This window comes from Furipterus horrens, unplaced genomic scaffold (genome assembly GCF_987537825.1).
Source record: "Furipterus horrens unplaced genomic scaffold, mFurHor1.1.pri manual_scaffold_7, whole genome shotgun sequence".
NCBI lineage: Eukaryota > Metazoa > Chordata > Mammalia > Chiroptera > Furipteridae > Furipterus > Furipterus horrens.
Window position 1 is genome coordinate 139,129,800 of NW_028327177.1, and position 17,131 is coordinate 139,146,930.

General features: G+C 47.7%; 1 protein-coding gene across 1 annotated transcript in view; it reads right to left on the reverse strand.

Moving 5' to 3' along the window:
* SMARCC1 (SWI/SNF related BAF chromatin remodeling complex subunit C1) overlaps window positions 1–17,131 on the reverse strand; it is a 112,854-nt gene that overhangs the window by 18,370 nt on the left and 77,353 nt on the right. The window contains exons 22-25 of the mRNA XM_090284654.1: window positions 15,749–15,804; window positions 13,987–14,101; window positions 13,167–13,321; window positions 6,861–6,995 (exon numbers count right to left, since the gene is read on the reverse strand). Coding sequence (XP_090140780.1) covers window positions 6,861–6,995; window positions 13,167–13,321; window positions 13,987–14,101; window positions 15,749–15,804 — 461 coding nt within the window. The remainder of the gene's footprint in view (window positions 1–6,860; window positions 6,996–13,166; window positions 13,322–13,986; window positions 14,102–15,748; window positions 15,805–17,131) is intronic.

Below are 17,131 nucleotides of genomic sequence, written 5' to 3' on the forward strand. Positions count from 1 at the left end.
ACTACTCCCCACACCGGGTGTGAATGAATCTGGCCCTCAGGGCCCAGCTGTACAGAGCTGCCGGCAGCCCTGCTCGGAGACACATCTGCCCACCCACCGCGCTCACGCTGGCCCTCTCCCCCACCCCCCCACCCCCAGCCCAAGCGGAACTGAGCACAACAGAGCACTCTTCTGCACCAAGGCACCCAACACAGACACAGCTGCCAGTGCAGCTGAAGTTCACACAAAGCTCTTCTCCCAACGTCGTCTGCATGAAGCAGGGAGGGGAGTGGGACGGAGTGAAAGAAGGTGGGGGCCACAAAATCCATCCACACCGTCAAGCACTGAAATGTCAGCTGAGACTGGAAGCCTCCAGCTCTGGCCTCAAAATGGAAGTAAATAATCACACCTTCTGTTGAAACGTTTGGTGTCAGTGACCAGACCTCCATAAGAACAACCAAGTCCAAAACACACATCCACTCCTTACACCTGTGGGCAACACCACAGCCTGTCTTGCTGCTTCCGCGCGTGCTTCTGGGGGCAGACACACAAAGGCGGAGCGGCGCCCCCGCTGCGGCTGGTCGCTGCCCTCCCCGCAGTGTGAAGTGTGCGTGTTTCCTGGGGCCAGGCACTCTGATTCAAGAGTAGGCCTACTCCTGGTACAGCCTTCCTATCGCGAACAAAGCTCCCCGTAACGTGACGGGGCCCGTCTACCAACAGATTCCCTTCCACGACAAGCAGCACAGAGGTGCGTTAGTACAAATACGCAGAAAACAGAGTTAAAGACAATTCTCCTGGGACAGCACAAAATTTCCTTTCTGGATTTGTTTTCTTCCTGAATTTGTCATGAAGTACAACAAACTTTTTTTTTTTTTTAACAACAAATTTTTCTAAACCTACAACCTACGTGTGACAATATCCTATTAGCAATACCTGTAAAATCTATCCAGAACTTGACCATTTCTCTTCACTTCCGGCTGCAATCCTGCAACAAGCCACTGTCACTGCATGTGGATTACCCTAATGTCTCCTCACCAGTGTCCCTTTTCTGACCTTGTCACTTTGTATGTAACGGACAACTGGTGACTGGCAGCCTCATCATGACAATGTGCCCGCTCATGCATCCCGTCTCGTGCAGTTCTTGGCAAAACCTCAATCACCCAGGTGACTCAGCCCCCCCACAGCCCAGATCTGGTGCCCTGTGACTTCTGGCTTTTCCCAAAACTAAAATCACCTTTGAAAGGCAGAAGATTTCAGACCGTGAGTGAGATTCAGGAAAATACGACGGGGCAGCTGATAGTGATTGGGAGAGCTGTGTGAGGCCCCAAGGTGCCTCCTCTGAAGGGGACTGAGGCGTCATTGTTCTATGTACAATGTTTCTTGTTTCTTCTGCAATAAATGTCTGTTTTTCCGTTTAAAAATATATTTTTTATTTATTTTTAGAGTGAGGGGAAGGGAGGGAGAAAGCGGGAGAGAAACATCAATGTGCAAGAGATGCATCAATCGGTTGCCTCTCCCACGCCCCCAACTGGGGACCCAGCCTCAACCCAGGCACGTGCCCTGACTGGGAATCGGACCAGCGACCTTTTAGTTCACAGTCCACTGAGCCATACCAGCCAGGGCAAACATCGCTATTTTTCATGACATGGCGAGATACTTCCGGGACAGACCTCACACGTGCGCACACACACATACATGCACAGCATGTAACGTCTTCTAATGTCTTAACTACTCGAGCTCTACGAAGGCAGTTTTGTTGGGTTTTATTCAATATTGTCTTCCCAGTTCCTACAGGCTTGGACGAAGTAGGTGCCCAATGAGTATCTGGCGACTGAGCAAATGAATTTAACCTTTCGCCTTTGGTGCAAAACCACTGGCTCTGGGCAGGTAGGCTCTTCAGTCTCCTCAGCAATCCCGCCGTCTCCTCACATTTCCAGATTTGGGCCTTTTCTACAGCTCAGACCAGTCCCTCCTCTACCAGGAAGGACGCTTGCCTTGATAACCAGCCAACCACAGCCCCTCTCCTCCCACAGCCCTGTTACCGCAGAGTACTTGGCCTCTTATGTGTCAAGGTCCCATCCACCCTCTAACCCCCTCGAAGACAGGGTCCGGGTTTGTCACGGCTTGGGTTTCTGGCAACGCCTCTTTTCTGAAGGTGTGCACAGCCAGGTGACCTTCAGAGACTCAAAGGCATTTAGTCCAGAAGCTATAAGCCAGATCAGCTCACAGACCCACTCTCATGCGCTTCCAAGCCGTTGTTTTCTAACCCAGACAAGAATATCTTCGGCAGGGCCCGGGCCCCACTGCTCTCTGGGTGGCGCCAGGCCCCGCACAGCCCAGGCCTGAAGCGGCCCTCCCCGGCACGGAGGCTGCTCGGCGGGCAGGCCCTCCGAGCTGTGATCCCAGTGTCAGCGCAGCCCCGGCCCCTGCACCAGAGTCAATGCTATTCATCGTGTCATTTCCCGGACAGACTCTGCAGGCTCCCTGCTGCCTCCCTCCACCTGCAGCGCTTTGTGAGAGGCTGTACTCGCCGCCGAGCTCTCGTTATCGCTGCGTTCGTATCATCTTCAAGAGATGTGATTCAATAGTTTTATATCTTTACTCTTAATTACTAAATACTACACACTCAAGAGAACATTTGATTTTCAGCCATTAGAAAAAACAATTTCATATCTGATTCTGAAGACTAGTCATTCTTAAGACGTATCTGATTCTTAAAGTCTGAGATATTTTACATCTAATGTTATATAAACAAAACCAGCTGTTTAGTTCAAAAGAACGTGCCCTGAGGCCACTGTTTCTGCGATGAAGACAGGCAGGAGTGCTCCCCAAAGGGCGCTGAGGCCCTGGAGGGCGGGGAGCCCCAGGCTGTGGCACGGAGGCTTGCGCCTCACTGGCTGGATCACGTTCCAGCCTCAACTTCCTTGCGTCATGATCAAGAAATGCTAAAACCCTGCCCATCTCAGAGTCTCTAGGTTAAAATAGGGCAAGAATGGCTCATTTCCTTTTAAATTTGTGTGTTCTGGACAAACACACAGAGCTGAACAAATACAGGTTTAACACTTGGTCCTGTTATTTGTGAACTGTGTCACCTGAGGTGGAGAATGTAGCCTAACCAAGCTCCACCCGGTCTCTTTGTCTGTAGAGAGGGTTAACAAAGAAATGGCCTTACATTCCCACCCAGCATCACTGCTTGTCCAAGGACATTTAAAGCAATCAGTATTTTCTTGCTAATGGCTTTCCCATCTAGTATTTGAGAGATAAAATGAGAAAATCCAAATAAAGTGGTTTAGCACAGCGACTGATCCAATAAATGTTCATAAAGCCAAGAAAGGCTTATAAATATAGAGAATTTACTATGCAGTTGTTGGTTACTGGTTTGCATAAAGGGCATATAAATATTTATCAAACACTCGATGCGTTCTAGGCACTGGGCCAGGCACACACCATACTTCTCTAACTTAATCCTCACAAAGGTTCTGTGCGGAAATCGCCAGCAGAAAAACAGCCCTGGCTTTGCTCAACCACAGGGAAGGACGGGGCACTAGCGCCGGAGTGGAGAAAAGTAGTTATACTGTAACTGTGTGTGAAATGAATAAGAGACACTTGGAAGTCCTGGGGTTCTTTTTGGTTGAGAGAGCGAGACCCCACGCTGGCCTCCAACAATTTCCTAGTATTTACACCTTTCCCACTGAAAACTGTCCACCCCCACCAGATCCAAGATTGGTCTGTGTGACCAAGTGGAAGGGACGTGACTTTCAAGTTTAGGTTATAAAAAACACCATGAGCCCTGGCTGGTGGAGCTCAGTGGGTTGGATGTCATCCCTCACACCAAAAGGTTGCCAGTTCGATTCCCGGTCAGGGCACATGCCGGAGTCTGCAGGCTTGGGTCCCTGGTTGGAGGCTGCACGAGAGGCAACCAATTGATGTTTCTCTTGTACAATGATGTTTCCTTTTTCCTTACCTTCCCCCTCTCTAGAAAATAAATAGATAAGTTTTTTAAAAGACACCATGATAGGAAATATAATCAATAATACTCTCATAACTATGTATGATGCCAGGCGGGTAACTAGACTTACAGGAGGGGGAAATCACTTTCTAAGTGATACAAATGTCTAACCACTATGCTGCACACCTGAAACTAATATAATATTGAATGTTAACTGTAATTAAAAAATAAATGAATAAATGACACTTAAGACAAAGGTCACAGGTTTGATTCCCGGTCAGAACACATGCCTGGGTTGCAGGACTGGTCCCCAGTTGGTGTGCGTGCCAGAGGCAATCGATCAATGTTCCTCTCCCTCTCTTTCTCCCTGCCTTTCCCTCTAAAATAAATAAATAAAATCTTAAAAAAACAAACAATGAGCAACACTAGGGAAAGGCTCACATGACAAGGAACTGAAGCTTCCTGCCAACAGCCACGTAATTAAGCTTAAAGGCATATCCTCCAGCCCCAGCTGAACCGTAAGGTAACTACAACCTCATGGCAGACCCTGAGCGTAAACCCCCCAGCTAAGGTGCTCTCAGAGTCCCAACCCTAAGAAACCATGCAAAATATTTTGTTTTCAGTCCCTAGGTTTTGGGGTAGTTCTTTAACACAGGAGTAACTAATACAGATGTGCTACCAACATCCGGTGGCTAGAGCTAGGGACACTCATGTACAGAGAACGTTCTTGCCCCAAATGTTCATTAGGAGGCAGGCCGACCGCAGAGCAACCGTGTACAGCAGGGAGTCGGGAGAATGTGCTGTTTTATCAGACTACCCTGTAAAATGTTTCTTGTGCTCGGATTTGAAATTAGCACAAAATAATAGATTCAAGTAAGAAAACCACAGTGGACTTACATAATTTGAGGTAAGTAATTTTTCAAAATCCACAGCACAAGGCAGGTTCTGAAGGGTCAAGAGAAGTGGAGCCACCCCACACTGCCCCTCGGTGTCTGGGAGTCAGCGGGAGAGCAGGGATGCGGCTGGGGCTCCGCTGCTCCAGGTGACAGTTCCACCAAAGCAGTGAAAAGACTGGGCGATCCGCACGTTACCCTCTGAAGAGAAAGTGACCTAGAACTGAGCAGAGCCAGACAGCCCACTGCTCCGTATGTGCCCGGGCAGGGCCACGCCAGTCTTCCAGGCTCACCCATCAGTTCTGCTTCATGAATGCAGCAGGGCATCTGGTGGCCGGTGGAACCACCCATCATCCTCCGCTGCATTACAGCCTCGCTATCCCAAGCGCCCACACGAAGCGATGAAATGACGAAGGGCGGCTTACCGAGGCAAGACATGCAACACTGACACCCATTCTTCGCAGCCCCAGCGCACCTCCAGGAGGCTTTCTCCCATACTCCCTCCCACTCCCCACCTTCCAGGGGGTCCTGCTCCCTGTTCCGCAGGAGCTGAGCACACTGTACTGTCACTTTTTTAACTGTCTTCTCCACTGAACTAAATTAGGATCCCCACAGGGACTTTTCCAGTTTCCAGCTTCTGACTCTGATGCTGGTCTACATTCATTCAATGTTTAAACAGGGGCCTAACGATGTGCCAGCTCTGTGTTTGCAAAGACACCTGATTGATTCTGCTCTGGTACGGGAGGGGGACCCACGCATTAGCAATTACAACACAGTAAGGGCGCTGTTAGGCTGCCATGGCAGCAAGGCAGGAGGGCATGTTGTTCCCAGGTGCAGGGCTGAGGGACAGAGGAGGGAGGCAAACGGGGGGGGCGGCGGGGAGGGGGGCTTGCTGGCAGGGCACACAGGTGGCATAGAGAGTAGGCCATGAGGAAGGTGCCTGTGATGTGGCATGGTTGGTACACAGAAGGTGACGGAGGTGAGACGGGGGTGGCAGCAGCTCCGAGGGGGGAGAGGGCCAGTGATGCGAGGGATGTGTCCAAGGCCAGGGAACAGGTGCAGTGGGGCAAGGGTTAGCAGGAGAGGTACTGGAGCCACCTCCCCAACCTCACAGGGCCAGGATGCCTGTTACATGGCCGGGCTGGTCTCAGGACAAAAATAAAAATGGGCCATTCTGATAGTGACCAAGCAACTCTTCCCGAAGAACTTCCCAGGACTTGCTCAGACTGACTGCTAAGAAATCAGTTAATAAATATAACAGATCCTTAACATTAAAACTCTTCTGATCTTAAGAGTCACCCATTTAGAGACACCAGTACCTCGTATGCAGATAAAATTCAAAATAATCAGAGAGAAATAGTCCTGATTCCTCAACTTTGGCCCACTGCTGAGAAAGTTACTAATTCCTTTTCTAGTTGGCTCATTACAGTTTTATCCAAACAGCTTAATCCATTTTCCCAAAGATTCCCTTGAGATACCAAATGTTCCCCAGCCTGTGTCTCTTCTTTTTTTTTTTTTACTTCCTTCTTCATTTTTGGCCTTTTTCATAATTCTCTCGGTCCTGGTTTGGGCCACATCCAAATAGGAAAAGTGTCACTTCAGAGAATGCTACCATGGGGGCCACCTTCCCCACAGGGTTGGGCCTCAGGAAGATTTGGTTAAAAGGGCCACAGAAACAGAGCTCCTAACGCAAGGTGAGAGAAGCTCCTACTTTCTGATATTCAGATGGAAGACAGGAACTCAAGAAAATCCTTGAATCAGATAACAAGCAGGTAATAAAATAAGTCTAAGAGAGAATTTGATGCCATCATGTGCCTGGAAAGCCAGTCTTTAGATAATTAGTTCAGAATGTGAAAAGAGTTGGTTTTATTTATTACCACTGCCTGATAATCCTACTGAAAGGGCAAAGCAAACACAAAAAAAGGGACAGCAGACAGTCGCAGGGACCAACAGAGTAGGCTACCGCTTATTTTCCTGAGCTTGCACTTTATAAATCAAGAGTTCAGTGGTCAAAAAACCGCTATAAGGCCCCAACTCACAGCCTCTTTCTCTCTGTCCATGATGGTCTCCAGCTCCTCGAAATGCCGAAGTTTGATCTCCAGTTTCTTCATCTGGGTCTCAACCAGCAGGGCGACCAGGGACTTGATCTTCCTCTCTTCCACGGCAGCCAGGTGCTAAGTACAAAAGATCATTGAAATTATTTAACCATTTGCTTAAAGAGAGTATCAAAACGCTCAAGTGTCTATTCTGAGTGAGGATTATGTTTCTGCCAAACACTTATTTCATTTTAAAACACCAACTATCCGAATATTGGTCCATATAGGTGTAAGTCAGCCCTTTCAGAGGATTAAGGGAAACCCACCCTTCGGTGGACTCCTCCCTTCAAAGAGCCCATCAAGGAGGGGAGGCTGAACCAGGGCCTTCATGCGCCGAGAGGAGGACCCAGCTGGCCTGGGGGCACTTCCCCATTCCGCACCCCCTCATCCTACACGCTGTCCCTCCGCACTAGCCTTCCCCGAGGAGCTGTCCCGGGGCAGCACAACGGTGATCTCCCTCCACAACCAACACTCAGGGTGAAACTGCGCAGAGAGGAGGGTGACCCAGATCCACCCCTCTTTTGAGGAGAGGGTCCAGAGCATGAAAAACAAATACAGTACCAGCCAGGCAGTTCCTCCGGGAGAAGGGGCCACTCGCCTGCCCCAGAGCTGACGAGTCCTACTCGTGCTTCTTGCTAACTCGGCGGCACGCAGAGGGCGACCCCACCTCCCCCAGAGAGGGTGAGGATCCCCCACGTGGCCAAGGCCACACGCTGGCAAGGAATGCCCCCTCTCCGGACGCCATCCGGGAACCTAGGCCAACAGCGCCCCAAACCGCCCTGCACCCCCGCGTTCTACCTGCTGACCTATGTGCTGGTCTTGCTTGGACACAAGGTTTTGAGAAGTAATGGAGTCATCAAGATCACAGAGGAGAAAAAATATAAAAGAGTGGACTAACTAAAAGATGTTACGCTGAAGGAAACGGGTTAACTAACACACAGGATGGCTCTGTGATAGTAATTTAGCAACTTCTAAATCTAGCTAGTTCAAAATAAAAAGAGGGGAGAAAAAACACCTGTCCAAGGCTGCACAGTATTTGCTGCTGACAGAGCCCTGTGAATCCGTGAACGCACCACGTCTCTACCTCCCGCATTTCCAAAGCTACAGGAAGAGCCTCCTTTTGTCTGTTTTCCTTCCATGGCTGTTCATATTTTCACAGGTAAGAGCCTTGTCTGAGAGCAGGCAGCACAGCCATTTCTTTCTCAGAGCGGCACGCTTCCTCCAACCAAGGCTCTCAGACAATCGCGAATTTATGGATTCGGTGACACACGTGTACCAAGTTCTTCCAGTAGAAGTCGGAGGCTTAGAAGCATATTCTGAAGGAAATGATGTACCTTTACAGGGCCTAGCCGTGATTAGATAAATGTCACCATGCACTAGGCAAAAGTTGTTAATGTGTCCAAAAACTACTTGTGTCTGCTTTACGGGAAAAAAGTCTTAAAAGATGGTAAAAGTGAGATAATTGCTGGTGTACATTACAGGGCTAGAGGGAAGCAGTAGGCTTATTAAGCCCTTATTTCATTCCGGACACCATGACGTATTTTCATGCTACTTCTTTCAGTTCTAATAATAAAGTACCATTGACACAGTGTCTCCAGCGGACACGGAATGAAAGTGAAGCCCAGACGAGTGGTCTTGCCCCGGGCTGCAGTTACGCGAGCTGGAAGCAGAGCCCAGTCCGAAAGAGCGCCGAGAAGCCGGACGGGCAGCAGGAAGGGTGACACAGTCAGGAATGAGTTACCAGGGTTTAGAAAACACTTGTGTATCGATGTTTCCTTCTTACTCCTATGACTTTCTGGTCCTCAAAAATTAGAAACTTAAATCACAATTGATACACTAGAGATGCTTAAAAAAGAAAGGTCATTTTTTTTGAGCTAGCTGTTGGGTTTTTAACTCTAATATGTTTGAAAACATGGTGAAATGGAGAATTTTATCAGATTATGTATGTGGGTTGACTGGGATCACCAGACTCCAAGCATGCAGACTTGGGTTTGGGTTTTGGCTCTGCCATGCGCAAGGAGCTGTACTTGAAAGTCACACCCAAGGAGCTTCCTCTGGACCTGGGCCTAACTGAGCAAACTCCTTGACCTCCAGTCTGAGCCTGATATCCTCAGATGAGACAATGGGATGTCTATTTTGTAAGTGGGAGAGATGTATGTCATTTGTGACCAGAGGGCAGACCGTGGTGGGCTGAGGTGGCATGGCTTCCATCTAGATGTGGTCTTTCATGTCCTCGCCTTGGATCTGGATAGAGCCTTTGACCAGTAGAGTCGGGGAAAAATTATGCAGTGCCAGGTAGGGGGTCTGAGCCATGAGACACCAGCAAGTTCTCCTTCTTACCATTTGGGGCACTGTGCTCTTACTTATATAAGCTGCCAGGTAAAAAGTCCAACTACTCTGCTACCAGCCTGACATGAAGAAGCCAAAACAACTTCTTGGACAGTCGGTGAGGAGACAGTGACGGCAGCTGGCCCCTGGGCGGTCTAGGCATCAGGCCTACAAATGAAGTCATCTCGGGCCCTTGCCAGTGGCTCAGCCATGCACTGAATGTGGAGCAAGCCCAGCCAATGCCTTGTGGAGCAGAAGTCTTCCAGCTGAGTCTGACAGAGTTTCTCACTTATGGAGCTCATGAAACACAATAAAACAAGGATGGTTTTAAGGCACTCGGTTGTGTGGCAGCACCACCACTGATGCCCAGGCTGGGGGCTCTGGACAGGTCTGGCAACCGGAGCCTCCCAAACAAGTGCTACACAGAGCTCCATTCCTTTCCTTCACGTACTTTCTTGATAAAACCTGGGAGGTATGATGAGGGCTCAGTGCGCCACAGGTGTATGGAATGCAGGAGAGTCAACCTGAAAATAATCAACGATAAGGAAAATGTGGAAGTTCCGGTAAAGATGGCAGTGTAGAAAAACAAGTTACAAAAATAAAATAAAAAGGAGGAAGGAAGTAACTCGGTTGGACCAGAGTTGAGGTAAACTTTACATAACAAAGCACAGAGTCTAGCTGGTATCACAGAAGTAGTTTCTATTTAGTCACATAAGGTGCAAGTGAATAGGGCTAACTGTAGACAAATTGATCAGAGTCAATTTTCCCTTCTGCCCCCTCTTCCTGATATCATCTAGTAAAGGCTATGGTATCAATAATAAATATATATAGTGTAAACTGATTTCAATCAATGCTTATCTGGTAAAGCCTGGTGACTAAAATGTCCAATAAAAATTTGCCTATCTCAAGAAAGAATTTCACGCATAAGGGAGCCAATAAAAGGTATTTCTGAGGAGTAAGAAGACTCTTCCTGTTGCTCCAGAACTAACCCCCAGTTACCAAGGAGAAGAGCCTACTGTGCCCGTTGGCAGGTATGTGGGCATCGGGAGGTGGCAGAGCAAACCTGAAGGGAAGGTCTGCGGTCTTAATAAAATGTGATGTCTGCTATCCTGGAAGAGTTGAATCCTCCTGCTGTCTGAAGAAAGACAGCATGTTCTAGTTTCTGGAGGACCTAGCTTATTCCAGAATCATTCTGAGCTCTCTCTTTCGGCTAAATCTGAATGCCCGGCCTTTCAGGAGGCGAGTTAACACTGGACGCGCTACCGCGTGTCTCTCGCTGGCAACCCAGAGAGCAGGCCACCCTCTGTGTTCGAGCTCAATCCAGAACTTCTAATTACCGCTCCATGTCAGAATGTGACCAACAATTAAAATGTATCAAGGAAAACAGTAACAAAGCTGTTAAAAGACACAGAAGAACAAAAAGAGAGTAACAGAAAACTTGGATTGGCTAGATAACTGCACTAATTACAGTAATTTAAGCATATTCCTTACCCCGTAACTACCACAGAGCACAAAAATGACATGCGCTGTGCAACCCACCGGAGCCGGCAGGGAGTGGCACGGGGCCGCTCATGGGTGCTGCGCCGAGTAGCTGGCATCACCTTCACGAACCAGAAGAGAATAAAATCTCAGTGCCCAGTTATTAGAAGTAAGAGTGATGTGAGTAAGAGGAAGTAAAAATTCAGTGCCCTGGAAAGCAAATGCTCTGGCTACTCTTCCAAGCCGCGTAGGGAATGCCTGAGAGCCAGGGACCCTGATCCATAAAAGCTGTTTCTCTGCAAGGAAGGAGCCACACAGCTGTGGCAAGGCGGTCAGCAGCGTACAGAACACAGCTATGAAGCTGTCACGTCTTCATCAGCTATGAAAATACCACGAAGCTTTCTTAAAACTTTTATGGTGGTCTGCTGTGTCGGTTCCTTCTCTGGCAACCTACAGAGAAGCCCGCACAGCGCGCACAGAGCAGAGAAATAATGGGAAGAGAGAACCATGCTCTGTGACAGGGAAGAGTGCCCCCAAATCCCAGCTGGACAGGAGAGAGACTGGGCTCTGACCAGGACTGCAGGCACATTTCAGGGCAGGCAGGCAAAAAATGGTGCCTGGGAATCGGGCAGGGTCCTCATGAAAACCCCTGGAATCCCAGACTCGAGTTTGAAATTGTAGCGTGAGAGAGGGAGAGGTTAATCTAATACTGTGCTCATATTTGTATTTTAAAAACCTCTCTTGCATACTACGTGATTCCATTTATATGAAATAAAAAATAGGAGAAACTAATCCGTGGTGCGAGGAGACAGGCCAGCAAGGATGCGTGAGGCAGGAACAGCACCTGGAAGGAAACACACGGGAGCTTCCATGGGGCTGGCTGTGCGATGCTGATTGACGTGGGTGCTCAGTCTGTGAAAAGTTCACTAGTGCAACACATATATATCCACTCATTTGAACATAAGTTATATTATAATGAAAAGTTACAAAACAAAAAAGATTACTTTGGCTGAAGGACCCAGAGTGGGAGGAAGGAGACAGGCAATGGTGATGGGGGACAACCCTGCGGGACAGTGAAGGGGCCAGGCATTCTCAGACGAACGAACACAGCACAAAAATTCTGATTTTGTGGCAGCACAGCTATAAAAAATGAAGAAGTGGGAGGAGTCTAAGATGACCTGAGGCTGCAGGTTTATACACGGGTAGATGGCTGTGCTGCGCCCTGAAAACGGATGCAAAGAGGGGAAGCCCTCCTGGCCTCCAGCTCCTCATTTATAAAAAGACAAAGTCAACCCAAAAGAATCCCGAAGGTCTAATGACAGTATGAACAGTAAGAACGTGAACAGCTCAGAGACAGAGACAACAAACAGCACCAACTAGAAGGAGATAAGGAGACTAAAGGAGGGCACCTCAAAAATCCCCAGCGGTGGCGGGGGTGGAGGAAGAGAGATTACTTAAAACTGCACTGCAGGACTACGGAGGTGAGGCGGTATCTTTGGAAGGGACTGGCACGTCTGAACATGCAAGATCTCAAGCTGCTGTAACAGGAACAACAGCCGAGCACGAGTGTAGCCCGGAAACACCACTCTCCCACTGTCGACTCCCACGTTCAGTGGGTGGACACCAAAGCCAATGGCCTTGTGGTTTGAACTTGGTCATCTGCGGGTCTCTTACACGTGGTGCTCCACAGATGAAACACCTGGAGAAGCGGTTCAGGGAATTACAGGCCAGGAAGAACATCTTTACCAGTGGAGGGAGCAGCGCCAGACAAAGCGATTAGGTCTGTTCTAGTAACTACTGCTCGACACATGGTGACCTGTGATGGAAGGAAGCTGCCTCCGAGGGGCAAGGGGAGAAGAGGTGCAAAGGGCTTTTAAAACTACATATTCATGCCTGGAATGCTTTAAAATGCTAAATTAATACAAAGCAAGAAAAATGACATTCTCTTTTCTTCTCAAATATGCTGTGAAGCCAATACTGTGTTATAAATAGAGAAAACCACCCCCAGAAAAGCTGGCAAATTCAAGAAGAAAAAGAGCTATTTTAGGTTCCTCCTCTCTCCTTTCAGTTTGTAAGAGCAAGATGAAGTATTTATACAGGGAAACAGATTTCTGTCTTAAAAATCACAAATATTTCAATCTGGCAGAAACTGGAACAAGAGTCCAAGTCAAGTTCTGCAGGGAAATTACAGAGACTTCCCTTTCCGCCTTCCCCCTGCGGCGCTGCCAGGCTGAACGGCCCGCTGTGTCGAAGGTGTCGCCTGCAGGATGAGACCTACCCATCTACCATCCTCCCGCCTGTGGGGTTCTTCACCTAGAACACCCCTCAGGCCAACAGTCATGTCCCTTCGGGTGTGAGGCTCTTTATCCTAAACGCCCCCTGTGAAGGCAAACAACGCGCCCATTCACCGAGCGAGCCCTGGGAAAGGGTCGGCGCACGAACCTTGGCCTTGGTTGCCGCTGAGGCGAGTGCAGCTGCTGCGGCTGTGGCTACATTCCCTTCAGAGATTTCATGTTCTACTTTCTTCTTCCCAAGGTCACTCTCTCTTTCTTTATACGTATCAGTGAGTTCCTTGTTCTCGTCAGCCTCCTTTTCCTCTGGAGAAAAATCAGGAAGCCTTATTAGCGGTGTGCCCAATCTCAATGGCCATTTTAGGTCTCACCTGTCATGTGACACCCCAGGCCCGACATTACAAAGACATCTCAGTGCCTTTTTCTTCCTTTTCAGATCTCTGCTGGACCATTCCATGCACTGAAGTCTGCCTCCATCTGAGATGGATTTTCTAAATAGCACACTTTGTCTTCCCTTCATTTCTCTCAGCTCTGTGTGTGTAGTTCCCTTGAATATAAAGGGAAATTCAGGGGAACGAGGCCGTAAGACCAACATGTGTCTTCATCAGTCAATGAAGCGCTCTGGGAAACCCCAGGGCCGGAAGGAAGTCACAACCAAGAACAGCGCTTCTGCCAGTCTTCGGAGAGGAGATCCGCCAGCAGCTGGCGCTGACACTGAATGGCAGGTCTGTGTGGCCGCCTCAGTGACACTGAACAACTTGTCTGTCTGCTACGACTGAAAACAAGGCGGTCCCTAGCATGAGCACTGGCACCTACCCACAAAATATAACTCCAACTGCACATTTATTGTCAAGTTAAGAAACAAACTCAAAATAAACGAGGAATTAATTTGACACAATTAAACAGCCCACATTCCTCCACCAGTTTTCACAGTTTTACATCATAAAGTGTAACGAGTTCCCTCCAATCACCTGATTTGGTATCCTCACTAACTTCCCCATCCGGTTCTTTCTCGATTGCTTTTTCATTGTCGCCGTCTTGTGCTTTATCACCTTCATCTGGTTCATTCTCCCCCTTGTTCTCTGCCTGAATAGGGCACAAAAGAAGAGAACAAAGTGAGGGGAAAATTTTAAAGCCATTTACCAGTGACATTATAATTCATGGGAGAACTAAAGGGTCTCCTATTTTTGACAAGAAACAGACTAGGTTCAATGGGCCTTGGAGAGAAAAGCTAGAAAAGAAATGAATAAACTCAGAGAAATACTCCCACTGCCTCAACACCTGAATGCTCACAAGATAATACACCCCCAAAGGACGTGGTCCCTTTCTGCACTCTCTGCTGTAAGGCCAGGGCTGCAACGTCCAAAGGAATGTCAGGGGCATTCATTTGTATTATTTATTGGTTACATAAGAGAAATAGTTAAACAATAATCAATTTGTTGTCCAAAAGGACCAATAGCATTTAAAATGCCCATTACCAACCAAGACGCAAGATGAAAACAAAAGCCCTTTAACACAGACAGTTGCTAATGGTTTGTAGGAAAAGCCCCGACACAGCATCAGTAAGTATGTCCTGGGGACCAACCCCCTCAGTTCTTCTGGTTAGTACTGGGTATCATATGCTGATTCCGAAATCCCTGTGACCTTGGACAAGTTTGTAACACTGTCTATAAAATGAAGAGACTATCAGAGACTATCAGTTTCTAGGAATTAGATGGATTCATAAATGTAAAGTATAAAGCATAGCACTTGGAACACTATAAGAAACAGAATTAATTTTACTGCCCTGCTGGTTTGGCTCAGGGGATTGATTGAGTGCCGGTCTGCGAACCAAAGGGTCACTGGTTCAATTCCCAGTCAGGGCACATGCCCGGGTTGCTGGGCCAGGTCCCTGGTTGGGGGCGCATGAGAGGCAACCACATATTCATGTCTCCCTCTCTCTTTCTCCTTCCCTTCCCCTCTAACAATAAATAAATCTTTAAAAAAAGAAAGAAAAAAAAAAGGCTTCTTTTACTATCATCCTCATCCTCTCATTATTCTATAATTTTAAAACACTGCATGTAACTAAGACCTTAAATCCCTCCTTGCATCTGTTCACTCAAACAGTGACTGCCTGATCCTCACGGGCCCTGGTCTTGAAGAGGCCAGGGAGGCCCATTCTGCCCAGCTCACCTTGCGCCTGGCCTCTCTGAGACAGGGATCAGGTCACTGGGAGGTCCTGGGCACAATGGCTTTGGTGTCTCCCCGCCCCTATCAGCTGGAAGCCTTCATTCCCTATCCTCCATTTCATTCTTCCCAGTGCTTCCTGCTCTTTAAAATCTACCTCAAATGTCACCTTCGCATTAAGTCTATTCTAAATATTTTCCTGCTGGCAGTTCACTCTCAGAAATTACAAATATTTTAAAATTCTCTTTGGGCACAAGGTTAGGTCTTAAACCCTACAATTCAATATTCTTAAGAACTACAACTCTTTATTCATATTTCCAACTGTGCCTGAAGGGGGTACAGAAGAAGAGGCTGGGAATGGATATCTTCACTGAAGGACTGAATGAAAAACATCCTGTACGATGCTTTGTGAGAACTACACTTTAATCCAGCAAAGTCCACCTGGCTGATGCAATTATTAATAGTCCCCTGAGAGGGACTAAAAGATGAGAATAAACCCAAACCATTATGCTAGGAAAGGCACGCTCTCTGTGGCTTTTGTCACGGGAGAATTCAAACAGACTTCACCTTTTCAGGCTGCTGACCATCTGCCTCCGTTTCCATTTTTTCCTCTTCAGCCCCTTCTACAAACAAAAGAATATGAACAAGAAATACAATATGAAAAAAGTAAAAGCTATTACATGGCTGTGAGACTCTGAAATACAACTACACAGAGTAATATGGATGAATCTCACCACCACACAGTTGGTGTAAAAAGTATGGCATTCAACAGCACATACTTTATGATTCCATTGGTTTAAAGGTCAGAAACAGGCGCTAGAAATCAGGATGGCCGCTCACCAGGGAAGGGCACAGAGACAGAAAGCAGGTTAAAGGGGGGAGGAGGGGAGGGCCCTAGGGGCTCGGGTGCTATCTGCTTCTTTATCTTAGGGCTGTTTTTGAAAAATGCACTGAGCTGCTTGCTCACTGAGGGGTTCCACTTCTCTATGTATAAAAATTAAAAGTTCAAAACAGCTTTTAAGTAAAATAGGCAAAAAATTCTGTTTTTATTTAACAGGCAATGAGCACACCTATTTGCGTCAGGCACTGGAGAAACAATATAAACAAACCCTATAGCAGCGGACTGACAGACACAGAGAACAGACTGATAGCTGCCCGAGGGGCGGGGGACTGGGCTGCGTGAGAACACGAAGGGATTAAGGAGCACAGACTGGTCCTTACAGAACAGTCGCTGGGGTGTGAGGGACAGCACAGGGAAGACAGTCACCAGCACGGGGTGGGGCAAAAGCAGGTTTACAGCTGGTTATATGGAAATAGCACAGTCAGTAATAATCAATAACACAAGAATAAGCTCTGTGTCTCACAGACGCAGAACTGTGGCCTACTTCAGCCCCCCGCGTAACAGCTCCATGGTGCCGGTGGTGGGCACTGGAAACACTGGGGAGCACTGTGTAAAGGGTATGATGGTCTAACCACTGTGCTGTACACCTCAAACCCATGCAAAGTAATATTAAATATAAATGACAGCTGACAAATACAATTAAAGAAAAAAGGCGCGAATGAAGAATGGAAGACGGTTATAACAGTAAGTCTTCAGACGCGCGACAGTCCTTAAATATGCTGCACGTGCCAGCTGCAGGGTGGCGGGGAGGCCCAACAGCCTGAAAAGGGGCCAAGATTCGCTGCACTATGACAGTTATGTAGGAAGGCGTCCTGGTTCCTAGGAGATGCATGCTCAATTATTTAGGATACAAAGAATCGTGATGTCTACAACTTACTGTGAAATAATTCACCAAAAAATAAAATAAAATAAAAATCATTTATTTAGACTGCTAGATAGATAAAAATGGCAAAGTTGAACCTTACTGGGAGGCATATGAGATTTTACTGGGTTTATCCTTCAGCATTTCAGAATGTTTGGCTATAATAAACAGGTTATCAGAAAGGCTA